This window comes from Leucopleurus acutus (genome assembly GCF_964270905.1).
Source record: "Leucopleurus acutus genome assembly, chromosome: 1".
Taxonomy (NCBI): Eukaryota; Metazoa; Chordata; class Mammalia; order Artiodactyla; family Delphinidae; genus Leucopleurus; species Leucopleurus acutus.
In genome coordinates, this window is record NC_139142.1 from 170,667,009 (window position 1) to 170,686,869 (window position 19,861).

Genomic DNA, 19,861 nt, shown 5'->3' on the forward strand with positions numbered 1-19,861 from the left:
ACTATACTCCAATATAAAATAAAAAGTTAAAAAAAAGAACTTTAGAAAAAAAATTCAAAAATCAACTGAAACTCCAAAAAAAAAAGTTATGTTTACACTATACTATAGTCTATTAAGTGTGCACTAGCATTAGGTCTAAACCATCAATGTACATATCTTAATTAAAAAATAATTTATGGCTGAAAAATGCTAACCATCATCTGAGCCTTCAGTAAGTCATAGTAGTGACATCAGTGATCACCGATCACAGATCACCGTAACGAATACAATAATGATGAAAAAGTTTGAAACATTGGGACTTCCCTGGAAGTCCAGTGGTTAAGACTCTGTGTTTCCACTGCAGTGGGGCATGGGTTTGATCCCTGGTTGGGGAGCTGAGATCCCACATGCTGCCTGGTATGGCCAAAAAAAACCCAAAAAAGTTTGAAATATTACGAAAAGGGACTTCCCTGGTGATGCAGTGGTTAAGAATCCGCCTGCCAATGCAGGGGACATGGGTTTGAGCCCTGGTCCAGGAAGATCCCACATGCCGTGGAGCAACTAAGCCCGTGTGCCACAACTACTGAGCCTGTGTGCCACAACTGTTGAAGCCCGTGTGCCTAGAGCCCGTGCTCCACAACAAGAGAAGACACTGCAGTGAGAAGCCCGCGCACCACAACCAAGAGCAGCCCCCCTTCACCGCAACTAGAGAGAGCTGGTGCCTGGCAACGAAGACCCAACACAGCCAAAACTTAATTAATTAATTAATTTTTTTTAAAAAAGAGGGACTTCCCTGGTGGCACAGTGGTTAAGAATCTGCCTGCCAGTGCAAGGGATATGGGTTCGATCTGGGACGATCCCACATGCCGTGGAGCAACTAAGCCAGTGTGTCACAACTACTGAGCCTGCGCTCTAGATCCAGAGAGCCACAACTACTGAGCCCATGTGCCACAACAACTGAAGCCACGTGCCTAGAGCCCGTGCTCTGCAACAAGAGAAGCCACCGCAATGCGAAGCCCGCGCACCACAACAAAGAGTAGCCCCCGCTCGCCACAACTAGAGAAAGCCCGCGCACAACAATGAAGACCCAACGCAGCCAAAAATAAATAAATAAAATAAATTTATTTAAAAAAAGAAAAGAAGAGAAATATTATGAGAATTACCAAAATGTGACACAGAGACACAAAGTGAGCAAACGCTGTTGGAAAAATGGCACCAGCAGACTTTGCTCGATGCAGGGTTGCCACGAACATTCAATTTGTAAAAACGCAGTATCTGTGAAGTGCAATGTAGCAAAGTGCAGTAAGACAAGGTCTGCCTGTATGTGGTGGGTTCATGAACATGAACTCAAGGCACAGGCTCTATGAGGCCCAGGGCAGCTTGTCTAGCACACACGTTTTCTACAGGGTGCACATCGCAACTTTCTTGTGCTTGGGAGCTAGCACCTCAACGAAAAGCACAAAAATGGAAAATAACGTGGCACTGAATAGACAGTAAAAAGGACACTTGTTTGCAGTACGAGAGCTGAGACACAAAGGCAGAGCCGGGCCTTGTTCAACCTCAGATGGGGACACGCACATCGGGAGACTCAAATTTTTTGCCACCCTGTGCATGCCCTCAGGTGACCCCCAAAAGCTCCCGCTAGTATTGATTTGGAGGTTACGAACGAACTGTTAGTGAGTAGGTGAATTTTCAAATACGGAATCAGTGAATAATGAGGATGGACAGTACTTCCGATGGCCAAGTGGGGACCCAGGACTGCCATTAACGTGGCTGAGATGGGGGAACAGCCTGTCGCCTAGGGTGGCCATCCCAGGGAGCTCTCCTGCCCTAGTGCATATACAGACCCTACGCCAATAAAACATCAAGACATGGCTTACTGTTTCCAACTCGAAGTCCAAGAGTTTGCAGGCACCATACACAGGAGGCTTAGCTGGAATCGTACCAGAAAGAGGTTAGTGAGTGCCAGGCGTGGAACTCAGGGTGTGGGGACACAGAGCGGAGCACGGCAGGGTACTTACAGTCATCGGGTCTCATCTGTCCCTTGGGCCTGCGGATTGGGGTGCCAGACACCACGACGGAGGAAGCACGGCCGTGGTAGCCCACTGGTAAGTGCAGCCTGAGGAAGGAAGGAGAGAGAAAGCATCAACACTGTTACACGTGCAAAGTAAATTTCAAAATGTTTTCAAATTAAAAATGAAAGGGAGAAGGAATAGTCAGGGAGCTTGGGATCAACATGTATACACTGCCATATTTAAAATGGATAAACAGGGGCTCCCCTAGTGATACAGTGGTTAAGACTCTGCACTCCCAATGCAGGGGGCCCAGGTTTGATCCCTGGTCAGGGACCTAGATCCCACATGCATGCTGCAACTAAGAGTTCCATGCCACAACTAAGGAGTCCATGGGCTGCAACCAAGGAGCCCATGTGCCGCAACTAAGGAGCCCACCTGCAGCAACTAAGACCCAGTGCAACCAAATAAATACATAAATATTAAAAAAAAAAAGTGGATGAGAAAAAGAGAGCTTTAAAATGGATAACCAACAAGGACCTACTATATAGCACAGGGAACTCTGCTCAATGTTAAGTGGCAGCCTGGATGGGAGGGGAGTCTGGGGGAGAATGGATACATGTATACGTATGGCTGAGTCGCTTTGCTGCACACCTGAAACTATCACAATATTGGGGTTTTTTTGTTTTTTTTAAATTCATTTATTTATTGGCTGCATTCGGTCTTTGTTGCTGCGTGCGGGCTTTCTCTAGTTGCGGTGAGCGGGGGCTATTCTTCATTGCGGTGCGCGAGCTTCTCACTGCGGTGGCTTCTCTTGGTGTGGAGCACAGGCTCTAGGCGCGTGGGCTTCAGTAGTTGTGGCACGCAGGCTCAGTAGTGGTGGCACACGGGCTTAGTTGTTCCACAGCATGTGGGATCTTCCCGGAACAGGGATCGAACCCATGTCCCCTGCATTGGCAGGCGGATTCTTAACCACTGCGCCACCAGGGAAGTCCTTATCACAACATTGTTAATCGGCTATACTCCAATATAAAATAAAAAGTTAAAAAAAAAAAAGAAAGGGAGTCCACATATATACATGGTTCAAATATCGAAAGGTACTCCCAAGTGTCCAGCAATAGATAAACAGATAAGCAAGAATGAGGTCTATACCTACAATGGAATATTGCTCAGCATTAAAAAGGATGGAAATAATGACACAGGCTACACCACGGGCGAAGCCTGAGAACATTGTGCTAGTGAAATGAGCCAGACACCGAAGGACAAATACGGCCTGATTCCACTTACATGAGGTACTTAGAGGAGTCAAATTCATAGAGACAGAAAGTAGCATGGTGGTGCCCAGGGGCTGGCGGGGCGGCGGGTGGAAACGGGGAGTTATTCTTTCATGGGTCCGGAGATTCAGTTTGAAAAGATGAAAAACTTGTGGAGATGGATGGTGGTGATGGGTGCACAACAATATGAATGTACTAATGCCACTGAACTGTGCACTTAAAAATGCTTAAGATGTAAATTTTATGTTATGTGCAATTTACATTTTTCAAAAAAGCAAAAGGTACTTAAACAGTGGGAAAAAGTATGATTTCCTCCCATCCTTGTCTCCAGCATCAATATGGTGCTGATGCAAAAATACACGCAGAATAACTGAAATGGTTACTGTGTACGTACTCTGCGCTTAGAACACGCAGCATCACACGAGGTGCTTTCCTGTTGTTTCCCTTTTCATGCCCTCCTCACAACAGCCCTGCACGGTAGGCGTTATGGGACAGCGCTGAGCAAACTCAGGCTCAGGAGCGTCCAAGGCTGGGCCGAGGTGACCCCGTGTGAAGTGCTGCCATTGGAATTCAAACCTGGGTCTCTCCGACCACAAAGTTCTGCTGCTTCCCCTGTAGCCCCCTCCCTACCTACTACAATGGGACCCGGGGACTAGATCATAAAGCTCAGAGCGGGAGAGCCATCCAGAGCACAGGAACACCGTCAAGAGCTCTGTTTATAAGACAGAAATATGGGAGAGGAAATGAAAGAGGAAAGAACTTCCAAGCATCCAAACACCATCATAAGGTGATTTATGGTACGGTACGGTACTGCTAGGAACAGACCAATTAAACAAGCTGGTTAAAACAAAGAACATAATACATAAAAAGTGAAAAACATTTTTGCATAACAAGATAAGTTAGATCCTGTAATGGGTAGAATATGGTTCCCTGGAAGTATGTCTACATCCTGACCCCTAGACGATGCGAACTCGACCTTATTTGGAAAAAGCGTTTAAGTTAAGGATCTTGAGATGAGGTCATCCTGGATTAGCCAGGTGGGCCCTAGATCCAGTGACAAGTGTCCTTATAAGAGGCACACAAGAGGAAACAAAGAGAAGAGGCGAAGGCCCTGTGTAGACAGAGGCAGAGTCTGCAGTGATGCTGCCCAGGAAGGATGGCCTGCAGCCACCAGAGCGGGACAAGCAGGGAGACGGCCTGTCCCCTGGAGCCTCCAGAGGGAGTGAGGCCCGGCCAAAACCTAGATTCCAGACCTGCGGCCTTCAGACCCGCGAGCTAATAAATGTCTGTGGTTTTAAGCCACCCAGCGTATGGGAGTTTGTTACAGCAGTCCAGGAAACGAATACAGACCCACACCTCACATCACACACAAAAGGAAATCCCCAGTGGATTATAGATCAGAATTTATGCAGAGGAAGGCTCTAAGAAGTACTAGGAAAAAATACTCCCCAAATCTTCAAATTCCTGAGGTGGAGAAAGTCTGAGCACGACATAAAAGTAAATGCCGGGCTTCCCTGGTGGCGCAGCGGTTGAGAGTCCGCCTGCCGATGCGGGGGACGCGGGTTCGCGCCCCGGTCCGGGAAGATCCCACATGCCGCGGAGCGGCTGGGCCCGTGAGCCATGGCCGCTGAGCCTGCGCGTCCGGAGCCTGTGCTCCGCAACGGGAGAGGCCACAGCAGTGAGAGGCCCGCGTACCGCAAAAAAAAAAAAAAAGTAAATGCCATGAAGGAAATGATGGACATGTTTGACTTTATAGAAAGGTAAAATTTCTGCATCAAGAAAGAGCAAATAAAGTAAAAAGATGCCACATTGGGAGAAAAGAGTTGCACCGCATTACAACAAAGGGTTAATTTCTATTCAGCACAAAACAGCCTTTCAAATTAGTAAGAGAGCACTGACTGTGTAGAAGAGTATCTGCGAAGGAATCTCTAAGCAGCTGATCAAGGTTTTGCCTTCAGAGAAAGGAAGGAGGATGAAGGACAGGGTGGCAGAATCTTGCTTTTTTCCCACTGTTTACCCATACATTCCTTTGGAATTCCGGACTATGTACATGCATTGATGATTTTTTGTAGCTTTTAGTTTTTTAAATGTTTGAATATGTATTTTGCAATATTTATGATATACAAAAAGATATAATAAGACAAATAACCACACAGCACCAACAGGCTGTCTAAGCCAATTAAAAACGCCCCCTTCATAAGGACCTCCCTGGCGGTTCAGTGGCTAAGACTCCGCGCTTCCACTGCAGGGGGCATGGCTTAGACCCCTGGTCTGGGAACTAAGATCCCGTGTGCCATGTGGCCAGAAACACCAAAAAGTAAAAATAACACCCCCTTGGTAGCCCTCCCGGTCCCTTCCCTCTGCTTTCCACCCCTCCTGACCCCACCCCAGAGGGGGCCACCACCTGGAATTTACTGTCCCTTGATATTTCTATACACTTTTACCACTGTCTAGTATTTTTCGCATCTTGTTAGATAAACGGCAATTTACCATGCATTTGCCTTATATTACCTAATCAAAAAAAATCTATTTTCGTAAAGACTGAGGTAGATTTAAGTTTATTTACACGGAGCAATGTCAATGACATATTAAAGTGAAAAACGCAAATGTCAGTCAGCATGGTCTCGTTTTGTTAACTAAAGAAATGAAACGTGTACGTGGCCGTGTGTGTCCCTGTGTGTGTGTGTGTGTGTGTGTGTGTGCGTGTGTGTGTGCGCACCCGTAACCTGGAGAGGTGAAGGCGATGGGCCAGCCACCATTCAGAGTAATGGCCTCTGGGGAGTGGGTTGGGGGTTTCCCTCTTCTCCCCCTTTGCTCCCCTTATTGGCTTAAGTTATAAAATACAACTGTGTGCAATTACATTCCATGTAATCATTCAAACAGCACAGAAGTTAGTCAGCTCTCCCCAGCCAGCCACTCCCCTGAAGGAAGTAAAGTTGGTCTGGAATCTATTATTCTGGACTTTTCTCTATGCTCATAGCAGTCTATGCAAATGTGTGCATGTGTGTGTGTGTATGTACGAGTGTGTGTATATGTGTAGGTATGTGTGTAGGTATATGTGTGTGTACATGTATGAGTGTGCATGTGTGTGTGTGTGTGTCTCAATAATAGCCTCTCAAAAGATACCAAGGTCCTGGGACTTCCCTCATGGTCCAGGGGTTAAGACTCCATGCTTCCAATGCAGGGGGAGTGGGTTTGATACCTGGTCGGGGAACTAAGCTCCCATAAGTCATGAGGCACGGCCCATAAAACAAAAAAGATATTCAGGTCCTATTCCCTGGAACCTATAGATGTTACTTTCTATAGCAAAGGAGACTTGCAGATGTGATTAAGTCAATAATCTTGAGATGGTAGAGATTATTCTGAATCATCCAGGTGGTCCTTAAATGTAATCATAAAGGTCCTTATAAAGGGGAGGCAAGAAGGTCAAAGAAGGAATTAGGACAATTGCAGATGGAACTGAGACAGGATGGGACCTGGGACCCTTTGCTGCAGTGCCGCAATCCTTGCACATGGACACACCTCTCCATGAGCAACAAAATACTAAGAAACTGTATGGGACTAAAGATAAATGCATGCATGTGCACACACAGTTGGGGCAAATTCTGGACCCAAAAGATACAAAGAGACCAAAAAAATCCCAACTGCCACTTTTGAAGAGCCTGGGGCAAAAACAGGGTGTCCGGAGCAAAAGCAGGGTACTGCGCATGCCCCCTGCACACACCACCACCTAAGGGGTGGGCAAAACACCTAAGCCACCCCCCTGGCCCGACCCCTGGACACACCCCTACCCTCACCCCATATAAAGAACAAGCTTGCCCCCCCCTCGGGGAGCGAGCAAACAAGGGAACCTGCTGTTTGTTCTCGCTCCCCACGGCTGCAGCAGGGGCACAATAAAGCCTTGCCTGAATTTCTTGTCTGGCCTCTAGTCAATTTCTATTGCTTGGGGAAGGCCAAGAACCCTGGTGGGTAACAGAACCAAGAGGGTGGAGTTATCTGAGGCAGGGGTCCCAAGCCAAGGAACGTGGGCAGCCTCTGGAAGCTGAAAAAGACAAGGAAATGGATTCTTCCCCTAGAGCCTCCCAGAGGAACCAGCCTTGCCGACACCTTAACTTTGGCCTAGTGAAGCTGATTTCAAACTTCTGACTTCCAGAACTGTGAGAGAATATATCTGTGTTGCTTTAAGCTACCGAGTTTGTGGTAATTGGTTATAGCCACCACAAGAAACTAATACAGTATGAATGTACATATATTTTTCTTTGTCTTTTTATAAAAATGAGAACTCACTTTACACAATACCTTCACTTCATATATCGTGAAAGTGGGGCTTCCCTGGTGGCGCAGTGGTTAAGAATCCACCTGCCAATGCAGGGGACATGGGTTTCAGCCCTGGTCCGGGAAGATCCCACAAGCAGCAGAGCAACTAAGCCCGTGAGCTACAACTACTGAGCCTGCGCTCTAGAGCCCGCGAGCCACAACTACTGAGCCTGTGCCCTAGAGCCCGCATGCCACAACTACTGAAGCCTGCGTGCCTAGAGCCCGTGCTCTGCAACAAGAGAAGCCACTGCAGTGAGAAGCCTGTGCACCGCAACGAAGAGTAGCCCCCGCTCTCCGCAACTAGAGAAAGCCCGCGCACAGCAGCAAAGACCCAACGCAGCCAAAAATAAATAAATAAATAAAATCTATTTTAAAAAATATATATGTATATCATGCACATGACTTTTGATCCTAAATCTTTCTTTCGACAGCTACAAAACATTTCGTATTGTGAAAAGACCATGATTTTTCAACTAGTGCTCCACCAATAGCCATTCAGATTGCTTCCAGCTTTGGGTCCTTAGAAAGATTGCTGGTAAACATCTTTGCCCTTGAATACAAACATTATTTCTGTAGGATAGATGCATGAAAGTAAGACTGTGGGTCCAATGGTATGCACATTTAAAATTTTTACTTTACGTATTTTATGTATTTTCTGTTTCGGTTAATCACAACAAGCATATATTACCTTTATAATAAAGGATATATGCATAAAGTAAAAAAGGCACGGCCGCCGACTACTTTGCATCAAACATTGAGAGAGAAAGCCTGTTTGCTCTTACCCTGCAGAAGGAAACGGGCTGGGACTCCCCCACTTGGCCTGGACCATGCACAGGGCCAGAGTCGTGACTCATTGGCCTCCTGCAGTCCTAGATGCACCCTGGCCTTGTTCTGCAACCTTGGCCTGGTTGCTTAACTTCTCTGGGTCGTAACCCACTCTCTTCCCCCTTCTTCCTCTTGGTTCTGACAGACGCAGCCCCTTCGGGCACAGCGTATCTGAAACACCCACTAAAAGAGGGGAAAGTCTCTGTCCACCCCAGTGACTGTGTGTGGCCCAGGGCACTCGGCCTGGGGCGTGTGCCTGCCACTGTGCTCTGAATAACCGTCCCATCTAGAGGACAACACACAGCAAAGGGCAAGGATCTTGGCTCTGCGTTCTAGGCTCCGGCAATGGCCTTGACTTGGGTGTTAGGAGACAGCCTTTGGCCCTGTTTGTCCTCAGGCAAGTTGCTCCTTCTCTAAGTCTGTTTCCCTTCCTGTGAAATGGGGGTGTCAGTCATAGCCTTGGCGACCCCAAAGAACCCCTATGAGGATCAAATAAATAAATGCAGCCCCCGTTTCGAGCTGACCACTCTTTGAGAAAACACAGCACTGGGCACACTTGAGGATTCTCATCCATCGGAAGAGTCTAAGTATGGAGAATGCTGGCATGGAAGACTTGCCAATAGAACCGTAATTCACAGCTTACAAACAAAAGGATCCGGAAGGATGTTAGTGAGTCAGGATCTAATTCCAACCCGTGTTCTCTAGATCAAAGAGCTTAAGGGAAGTCCCCATGATCCCACAGCAGGTCCAGGGCTGAAGGGAGAGGAGGACCAGAGTCTGAGGCCACTGTTTCCAGAAGTGGTGACATCGTGGTCATTGTTAGCTTTCCTCCCGGGTTTCCTTAACCTGAGAGGACTTGGCAGCTCCTGGGACGACACGCTACCGGGCACGTAAAGACAGACTTGGAACTTAGCCACACACTGGTCCAGAACATACCAATTGGGCATCAACGGGTTCTCTGTGCCCCTGAACATGATTCCGACATTGGTGGCGTGGTGCCGAGAGGAATAGAAGTCCGTGTAGTCGCCTGCGGGGGGGAAAGGTCGGGAGATGCCGTCAGTGACCTGGATTCCGCAGGTCGGAGAAGGGCCAGTTCCGAGGCAGGGTCAGAGCGGGAGAACAAGGAGGGGTGGGCGGAAGGGGCCAGGAGAGCACGCCAGACATGCGACACAAATTCGCCTCACTAAAAATTCGTTTTGAGAACTCCTAGTTGAGAAACGAAAAAGAAACAAGGAGCCGAGACTTCCTGAAACAGACAATGGAATTTGCAAAAGAGTGGCAGACACCCCTCCCACCCGCGGGCTCCGCTCGCCAGGCCTTTGCTCAAGCCGTGCCTGCCCCTGAGCAGCGGCTGCTCCGTGTGCATCCTGGTAAAGAGACTGGACTCACCTATGGTGGCCGGAAGATGCATTGTGGCGGAAGCCTGGGAGGTGAATGCACTGAAACACAGAACAAGGGGCTTCAAGGTCGAGCTTTGGTCATTCACAGGCTCAGCCTAGATCATGGCCCAAGTCCTGCTCACAATCTCCAGCGAGCACTTCCAGACTGGCCTGGGGCCACCCCAGGATGGGCATCCACCCACTAAAGACAAGTTGCCTCTCCCCCGCTTCTAGGTTCCACTCTAGGCAATGGGCTATATTACCCCTTGTTTGGAAACCAGACAAGGACACAAATGATGCTGAAGAGGAATGGCTGAGTGAGCAAGGGAGTGGGCCGGTGGGCCAGGCATGGCCTGGACACCCCAGTCCAGGCAGAGAGGTAATCCCAGTCGGCCCAGAGCCCTCTCACCAAAATGCAGCCCAGGTCCGGTCTGGATGAAGCCAAGGCAGCCAACCCGTGACTCGGAACGTCCCTGACGACCACACCGTCCTCTTCCGACGGGCCAGGTCCCCTCCTCCCCACCCACCACGGTCCACGGGCTCCTCACCGCTTCCGAAGCTCCGTGTCATCTCTGAGCCTGGCCTGGCTGGCGGACAGCAGGTTCTGCAACAATCCTCTTGCCTCCTTCCAGGCAGCCTGACCCAGGCCCATGAAGCTGTTGAGAGCTGGCTAGGACCAAGATGCACAGGAAGAAAGAAGATCACACGTGGCAAAGCCCCTTGTGCTACCCCTCCTACTGACAGCAGGGAGCCTGGCCAGCTTTCTGGGTCCCCTGTCACTTATCCCAGTTCATTCCAACTCTCAGGACTTTGGTTCTTAGTTCTGTCATCTGTTCATCGAGCTGGGGAGACGTGTCATCTTTCCTGATGGGGCTTCATCCCCTCATGGACTTGCAATTGGCAAAGCCTGGGAGCTCCTATCTGGGACAGCTGCCTGGTTAAGCTTGGCCCCGCCTGCAGTGAAGATGGCTGCGTTCCTCCAGTGGGGGCCTCCGGTCTGCAGGGGTACTGCAGTCTACACCAATCCCCTTCACATAGGTTAAGAAGAGGTTTCTGAGCCAGTGAAGTGTAGCAGAAAAAGCACTTGTGGATTCTCAAGGCCAGAGTTCCAACCCCAGCTCCAATCCTTGTAGCCATGTGACCTGGGAGAATTGTGTCCCGTTTCAGATTAGACCCTCATCCATCTAAAGAGGATTCCATTCCTATGCCAGAGGGTCGCCATGAGAATTGAGCAAGAGATGTGTGTAAAACTCCTGACACATAGGACGCCCTCAATGTATAGCACCTTCCTTCCGTGGGACGGGAGGGAGGATGCACACCAAAGCACCGGACCGTTTACAGGGAAGTAAATTCACGCCCATCACTTGTGTACGTATCCTTCAGGCTGACTCCTAAAGTGGCGGCAACACAGAGGGCACTTGGGGCAAGCTGTCCATTCTTCCCAGGCTGGAATCAAACCTGGAGGGCAGGGCTCATGGCTCCCTCCCTCGGAGGGCCCAGCACTGGCCTGGAACAAGCAGAGACTCAACCAGCTTAACATGAGGAAATGAACAAGTTATTGGAGAGCATCATCTCAGAGACAACTGGGGAGGCCCTAGGACTGCGGAGGGACTAACACTCTTTTTTCCGGACGCGCAGGCTCAGCGGCCATGGCTCACGGGCCCAGCCGCTCCGCGGCATGTGGGATCTTCCCGGACCGGGGCACGAACCCGCGTCCCCTGCATCGGCAGGCGGACCCTCAACCACTGCGCCACTAGGGAAGCCCGGGACTGACACTCTTCTCACCCAGGAACCCACCCTGCGCTGTCCCAAGGCTACCTCCTGCCAGCCTGTCTGTCTCACAGCCACCCCCCAACCTTACCCGAGTAAAATCTCTGAGCCCTCAAGGCACTACCTCTCTCAGAAACGGAAGGCAAAGGGCATTTTCTTAGTGGCATTTGCAACAAAGGCCACTGAGATCCAGGACAAGTCATGTCACAATGTCCTACCTGATCAAAGACATCCTGGTGTTGGGAGAGGACAGGCCCAGTGAAGAGGTGCTTAATGACACTGAGGTCTAGGATCTGGTCACCAATCGCCACGCCGATCCTTGGTCTTGGCTGGGAGGAAGGTGGCATGGTCAGCACTGGGCAAAGCCTCCGCCGGCCTTGGCTCACTTACCCAGCAAGTCTGTCTATTTACGAGCCGCTGGCTCTTGTCTTTACACAGCCCTCTGTGGAGAGGGACTGAGGAACTGGATCCTTAGCACCGTACCCCAGCTCCCTTTGCCTCTCAGTGGGCTGAAATTGACCCTGTGATCTCTGTCCGGGAAGAACCTGGTGCCATGTCTGCCTCTAGGACAAGAAGGGAAAAGAATCTGTGTTTCCTCAATGGAAAATAAATCAAACACCCCTTGGAGTGGGTAAGTTGAAAGAGGCCTAGTCCAAGCCCCTCATCCAGGCAAAGTCCCCAGCAAAGCTCCCCAGGTGTTGCTTAAATGCCTCTGATGATGAAAAGCTCACCACCTCACCGGGCAACTGGATTATTTCTCAGGTTTAACCTAGGCCTTCCCTTGGGGGCAATTCTTCTGCACAGCAGAGCGTGTCCCAGGCACAGGGCTGAGGGCCAGGGGCTTGGACTAATGAGCTCTGTTATGGCTCAAACAGAGCAGAGCTCGGGTCACCAGGGAGCATGAAAGCAGACTGCTCAGAGCGGGCAGGAAAAGCTCCTTTCTGCACCATCAAATCCCAGCTTCAGCCCTGAGCGTGACAATGTCGCAAATATCTGGCAAAGCCTGACCTTTGTCCACATGGCCCTGAAATTTGCTCATCAACAAGGAACTTGAGAGCATGTCTGCAGACTCGACCTCCTAAAGCTCTGTCCTGAGCTGAGCTTCCAGCTCTCCTGAACCACCAGCTTTGCCATTTCAGTTCCAGGGAGTTTAGAGGTGGGGCTACTGGCTGGCCTTATCTCCAGTGGCTGCTCATTTCAGGGGGCTGAGAGAAGATGGCTATCCCTCCGTGCACAGGGGTAGACCGGAGCCACACCCTCACCTGGCCCTGAGGCCCCGGGCAGACCCTGCCCATGAGGAAGCTGCCCGGAGAGGGTGGTCCTCATTCCCAGCTCCCTGGGCCTCATCTCCCTGGGCAATGAGCTGGGCCACCTGGACCCCAGCGGCTGCCCACTTAAGGGATATGCAGGCAGACCCCTGGGCCACTTCTCTGACCCTGGCCCCCACACCAGGCTGCAGGAAGGAGCCGAGGCCACTGAGCAACATCAGAGACCTAGTCACAAGTGTGGCTGCCTGCCTCCTCGGCTGCAAGCATGGCGAGAAGCTGCCCTTGTGTTCCAGACCCTGGCAACTGTGAAACCACATGTTGAACCTTCTAGACCTAGACGTGAGGACCTGAGACAGTGAGTCCCTCTACTTTAACTGCTGGGAGTTATTTTCTTCAGCGTTAGACTCCCGATCCCTGGGGTCCTGCCTACTCTGTCATTCACCATCTTATCATTTTGGACAAGTCCTTGGTCCCCTGAGGGCCTCAGGTTCCCATGTATAACCTGAGGGAGACAAATTAGTAAGAGATATCCTAAGTCTAACTTTAAGAGAATGCGTGTGCGTTGCCTCCGCTTTATAACATTGGGTCATATCCGACAGAATGTTGTCCAAAGGAGATCTTTACCCACCTCCCAGCTTGACAGAGGGAAAAGCATGGGGTTTGGGAGCTCACAGCTGTGGGGTGCAACCCCAAATCTGCCTCTTACTGGCTGTGAGACCTGGAGCAGGACTCTTAGCCTCTCTGAGCCTCAGTTTCCTCATCTGTAAAATGGGGACAGTAGCACAACAGCAAGTTTGTAGTGAGAATTCAATTAATTAACATCTGTAGATCTCTTATCACCAGACCAGACACAGGGCAGACATTCCTCAGACAAAAAAATTTACGGAGCATCTCCTTCAGCCCAGCAGTATACGAAGGCTGCAGAAGCACTGACGATCGAGGAGAGACATGGCTCCCACCCTCCAGAAGCAAAAGGAAGCACACGGTGAGGTGACAGACGATAACTGTGGCTGGAGTTCAGTGAGGGTGCTTAGGGGACAGCTCTCTCTGAGGAGGTGACATTTAAGCTGGGCCCAGAAGAGTGAGAAGAAATCAGGCATACACAGAGTAGGAAAAAAAGAGTATTCCAGATAGAAAGAGCAATACGTGCGAAGGTCCTGAGGCAGGAAACTGCTCTTAGAAAGTTCCAGAAACTGGGACTTCCGTGGTGGTCCAGCAGTTAAGACTCTGCGCCTCCAATGCAGGGGGCCTGGGTTCGATCCCTGGTTGAGGAACTAGATTCCACATGCTGCAACTAAGAGTTTGCTGCAAACTAAAAGATCCCCAGTGCTGCAACTAAGACCCAGCGCAGCCAAAGTAAATAAATAAATATTAAAAAAAAAAAAAAAAGAATCTTTCAGAAATTGAAAGGCAGCCAGTGTGGCTAGAGAGAGCAGAGGGTCTGGAGGCAGAGGCAGGGCCGGAACCATGGGGACTTGAGCACCTTGGCCGTCAGCTCCAGAGTACTACAGCGTCTGTTTCTCAGAAGCCACGGTCCCTGTCTTCACAGAGAGAGCCAGGGTCTGCTCTACTAGTCCATGAGCAACCCAAGATGGAGGGAGGGTGTTCCGTGTGCCTTTGATCCCCAACTCCCAGCCCAGAATCTGGCCCAGGGTTGGGGTTCATAAGCATTCACTGAATAAAAGAATGACTAAAATGAAAGCCGGATTAATTCACTATTGTTCCACCCAAATTATGCACGGCTGGCCACTGGCATGGAGGAGAGGGAGGCTGTGCGTGGGCGACTAGGTCAGCCTGGAGAGGCAGCCACCACCTTTGGAATGTCCAGTGCCTGCAGCCATAGCTTCAGACACAGCCTGTTCCACTTGAAGGCCCTCAGCCTTCTGCAATGCCCAGGGGGCCCACTCCCAACCCCCAGCACTCTTTTCAGAGGGCAGTGAACCTCCCTCGTGGCTGTCCTTGCACATTCTAATGTGGAACAGCTGGGGCATGGAGTCTGAAAGCCACTAGCCATACCCTAAGGGGCATTCATTCCAGAATCTTCTGGGAGAGCAAGTCAGAGCACCCCCCCCCCAAAGGCTTCTGCCTAATGGATTTGTGGAGTAAAGGTTGAGGACACACAGCTGAGGACAAAGTGTCAGAGGAGTGCACTTGGCTAACGCAGGTTAAGGTTTAACATGCCTCTTATTTGTATTTGCGGCCCTCCAGGGGACTGAGTGTTACCTTTTTGCATCCTTGCAACAACTGGCCAGGCCAGGCAGTTGTGAAACCACATGTTGAATCTTCTAGACCTAGGCATTTTTTGCCATGGGGGCAGGGAACCCAGTTTCCAGGAAGGGGCTAACTGACAGGAACTCCGTTTAGCAAACAGTTCCCGAACACTCGGGCACAAGCAGATTCTGGGCTTCTACGAATCAGGAGTTTACCTTTAAAGTTGGGAGCAGAAAGCTAAGCCCAAAATACCATGAATAAATCCAGGGGAATCTGCTTTCCCCACCCAGGGACCTTCTTATATATTTGTTGATAAACCCCCAGTTTCCAAAGATTTCTTTCTGCCAATCAGACTACACTTACTAAGTGAAATTTCATTTCTCTGCCCAAAAGGGCTTCTTCTGATCAGCAAGGGAATGCCAGGGAGCCCAGGGAGCTGAAAGAAGGCCAGCTGGAAGTAAAGAAATGTAACCTCTTAGATCCCAGGCCTCTACTGCCAGCAAAGGCGCTCATCCCTCCGAGCTACTGAAAATACCGGGTCAGTTAATATTTCCCGAGTTCTAGGGTTAGAGGCTAACCTGGGAGAAAACAACCGGTTACAACGTGGTGCCTTGGGGGAAGACAACAAAGCCAAGTGACTTCGGAGTAGGCAGTATGATTGTGCTTCAACTCCTCTGTAATAATAAGAGAACTTGCTCTGCCTACCCGAAAGGGAGACTCATGTATCGTTTCATTTTGCGTTTAATTCTCACACAAACCTGCAGAAACTGAGGCTGAGAATTTCAATAACTTGCACATCTAGAAAGTTACCAGGAGGGATCTGAACCCACAAGTACTCTCCACGATCGGCCCCTCCAAAGAAAAAAGGCCCTTGCCTCCACCCCACCTCCCATCGCACTCCCCAGGGAGGAGAATGCGAGGCACCGCTCGTTAGGCCCCAAATGACACCGGCGGTCTTCGCGAGAGGCGTCTAGCAGGGAAACGACGGGCCCGATGTCCTGCTCCGTCGGGTGCTGGCGGAGGTGGCAGGGCTGGGCTGAGGCCAGGGGCGGAGCAGGAAGGTGGCGTGGGGTCCCGGGCGGAGGGGAAGCCCTCCCTCCCCGCGCCCGGAAGCCGAGCGCTGCAGCTCACGTTGCCTTTGGTGGAGAAGACGCCGTAGGGCAGGTTGTGGATGGGGAAGTCGGAATCCTCGGCCACTGGGACGAAAGACATGCTGGTGGCACGGAGCAGGGTGGCGGGCTGCGAGCTGCGCGCGACCAGCAGGACTGGATTCGCAGAGGTGGTCAGGCAGGGTCGCGCCCCCTGAGGGCTCCGCCCCTTCAGGCCCGTCCCTCCAGAGCCGACGCTGTGACACGGTAGGACCCGGCCCGCCCCCTCCTAGGGCTCCGCCCCTCCTGGATCCCCCGCCCACCAAGAGACCAACCTCGTGCCCCGCCCACCAAGAGACCGCCCCTCCACTAGGCCTGTTCCTCAGCAAACTCCACCCCTGCACAATCCCTCCTCTCCCTGTCACTCCAGCTTCGCAAGCTCCACCCGCGCACAGTCCTTCCGGGCTCTCCCACTACAGTTTTGACCCTTCGCAAGCAGCCCCGCCTCCTCTTTGAAGGTCCTCGTCCCGGAGTCCACCTCCCGGGAGACCTCGGTCCAGCTGCCAGGCCCAGGGGCCCTGGTCCTACCGAGAGCGATCCCCAGCTTGGCATTTAAGGCTCTGCCCCTGGTGACTTCAGCCTCGTTTTCCCCCGGCTGCGTGGCCCGCTCTTCTGCTCAACAGAAGTCTTGTTGGGTTTCCGGGACACAGCAGACCCTTTGACGCCAGACGCTGCCTCCTGGGCTGGTACAATGCTTCCAGTCTCGTCCTTTCTGCCTTCATAAACCAGGCTAATCTGTCAGCTATGGCATTTCCACTTCATCGGGGAAAGGAACAGTCGTGCCTGTTTTGTGGCTTACATTAATGAGATTAATATTCTAGAAAATATAACTCACCTGTTTATTTCATATTCTAGTGTTAAAATGACACTGACAAGATGTTTGACCTTGGACAAGTTACTTAACCCCTGTCTGCCTCAGCTTTCTTCTCTGTATGACATTGATGATCATGGTTTCTACTCCACAGAGTTGATAGGAGAATTGAATTAATTGTGGAGCATTTGTGCCTGGCATAAAGAAACTATTTGTGTGTAAAGATTGAAAGGGGAGACTGAGGAAAAAAATACAGAGAGAAAAGAAAGAGAGGGAAAGGGAGTGAGGGAGAAAAAAATGAAGGGAGGGAGAGAAGAAGAACAAATTTACACCTTAATCCTCTTTGCAATGCTGGTGACTAACAGCAAAAAGGAGGAAGATTTGAGATCCACCTCTGACAGCACCAGAAGTGTTGAGCTTTAGGCAAGTTAAACTCTCCAATCATCCGTTTCCTCATCTGTAAAACAGACATAATAACAATACCTACTCCAGGATTTCTGTGATGGTCAAATAATGCCTGGCACAGAGTTAACTATCAATTAACTACTTTTTTACCCGCAGGGACATCCAACCAGAACGTTAGCCATTTCTTTGTGTCTGGGTTTTGCTTTTCTTTTTGAAGAAGACAATCAAAAAAGGAGAGAACACAGCTATAAAGGTAAAGTGGTCAGCACTGTCTGAAAATACATTTATAATAGAAATGCAATTTCTTAGAAACCTAACAAAATTATTTCTTTAAGTGGGTTAAAATTAAAGTATAGGCTGCACAATACTCATCAATACACAAACCAGTATTTGCAACACTGACTTTTGATTAATTTGCTTGGGAATTCTTACGACAGTAGAGTCCAAAGTTAAAGAATTAATGGATACACAAGCAGAGCTGTCTGAAAATAAATTTGAAAACCAATTTAAGCCAAAATCCTAGAAATTATTTTTAAAGGTGGCAGAATCATCCTAAGGTTTGTAAACATAACAGTTTCCCTTCAAAAACATTTCATAATGAATAATAATGATAGATGGAAAGACCTAAAAGTAAATAAGAAGTTGCACCTCCTTTGCCTGCAATGTCTTGCCCATATCTCCTCTCATCCACTATCCTGCTCCCTAAATCAGGTTCAGTCATCTTCATTCTTCAAACACATTTGTCAACAGCCAGTCCCAAGTCTCCCAGCTGTTCCTCCCTGTCTTCCTTCCTCTGTCCTCAACTCTAAAACAACGCTGCCTTTTCAACAAGATCAGCAGTAAAGTGTGTACCAAAGAGCTTGTAGTTAGAATCAAGTATTAAAACTGTGGGTGACTGGGACTTCCCTGATGGCGCAGTGGTTAAGAATCCACCTGCCAATGCAGGGGACATGGGTTCGAGCCCTGGTCTGGGAAGATCCCACATGCCTAGGAGCAACTAAGCCTGTGTGCCACAACTACTGAGCCCGTGTGCTGCAACTACTAAAGCCCAAGCACCTAGAGCAGGTGCTCTGCAATGAGAAGCCACCGCAATGATAAGCCAGTGCACCACAACAAAGACCCAATGCAGCCAAAAAGTTAATAAAATTTTTTTTTAAATTAAAAAAAGAATACATACACACAACCCTGCAGAGTTAGGGAGGCTGCCCTGCAGTTTGGCTTGGAGGGAGGAGAGGCTGGGTTGGTGGCATCATGTGAGATAAGAGGGCCTGAAACCAGAAGGCCTGAGATGAGGGGGTATTACAAGTAGGGCTGGCTGCTGAACCTCCTCCCTAGGTCCAGATGGTTGGAGCTGACCAGTGGTCACCCTGCAAGGGGCTCCCTCTTGCTCAACCTGTTCTTGGCTCTCATCTCCTGCCCCGAGTGTCTGTGCCAAGGGTAGACCTCAGTTTTGGTTAAGTCTGCCCTGGCGGGGGGGGGGGGGATGGGGGGATGAAGGGCAGTCTCTGGCAGTGGTAGATGTTCTGACTCATTCTGGCAGGTTCCAGAAAGGGGAAAAGAAACAGGACAGGGTCCCAACTGTTGTTCTGTGGCCTTATTATAATAAGAAGCCTTCTGAAATGGAGCAAGACGCTATGGTCTATGCCCCCCATGTCCTCCACCTGCCTTTTGTCTGTGGAAAAACTTTAGCCAAAGGATAAGTTTAATCAGAGAAGTGAGAAAATGCAGAAGCAAAGAAAAGCAAACAGGACTAAACAATAATAGTTCAGTCAGTAAGCAAAGTCAAGGACCTTTAGTTTCCCCTCAAGGGCTACAGATAATATTCTGAGCCATATCCTGTGAGCTGTCTTGTAGGTACCGAAACCCACACCAGGTGGAAGAAGTTAACCACATGATGACCAGACTGTAGCCATGACATAAGCTGCCACAATGCAGAGAACTGGCCTCAAAGAAATAGAAACCAACCCTGGAACTGAAGATTAACTGTAGCTAAAACAATCAAGATGACGCTGATCAGACCACCAATGACCAAGTTCAAGATGACTGTCGGAGCTGACTGTGCTGTTTCTGCATGTAGCCCCCTGCCTCCGTCCGTAAAAGCTCTTGCCCCCGATTGTCAGTGGGGGGAGTCAGCCTTCGGACAGGAGTCCACCCTCCCCACCGCCCCCCCCCCCCGCTGCCCGCATCCAAAATAAAGCAAACTTTCCTTTCCACCAAACTTGCCTCTTTATTGGCTTTTGAGCAGCGAGCAGCCGGACCCCACTTCTGGTTACTCTTCCAGGCAGCACCTAATACCTACAGAATTCTAGTGACTCTTTAGCTGCAGGGCAATAAACTATTTACTTGTTCTGTACTGGCCCTGCCCCTCCCCTTAGAGACAGGAACTGTCTTTCTTATTCTTTGTGTAGCTTTGTCAACGCCCAGCAAAACACCTAGCACAGAATAGGTACTCCATAAATACT

The 19,861-nt window shown here is 49.9% G+C and overlaps 1 protein-coding gene across 1 annotated transcript in view; it reads right to left on the bottom strand.

The window, feature by feature from the left end:
• Positions 1-16,321, bottom strand: part of FAH (fumarylacetoacetate hydrolase) — a 32,555-nt gene extending 16,234 nt beyond the window's left edge. The window contains exons 1-7 of the mRNA XM_082838471.1: positions 16,167-16,321; positions 11,775-11,885; positions 10,335-10,456; positions 9,797-9,846; positions 9,344-9,434; positions 2,001-2,098; positions 1,860-1,912 (exon numbers count right to left, since the gene is read on the bottom strand). Coding sequence (XP_082694597.1) covers positions 1,860-1,912; positions 2,001-2,098; positions 9,344-9,434; positions 9,797-9,846; positions 10,335-10,456; positions 11,775-11,885; positions 16,167-16,247 — 606 coding nt within the window. The 5' untranslated portion in view covers positions 16,248-16,321. The remainder of the gene's footprint in view (positions 1-1,859; positions 1,913-2,000; positions 2,099-9,343; positions 9,435-9,796; positions 9,847-10,334; positions 10,457-11,774; positions 11,886-16,166) is intronic.
• Between the last annotated feature and the right edge of the window lie 3,540 nt (positions 16,322-19,861).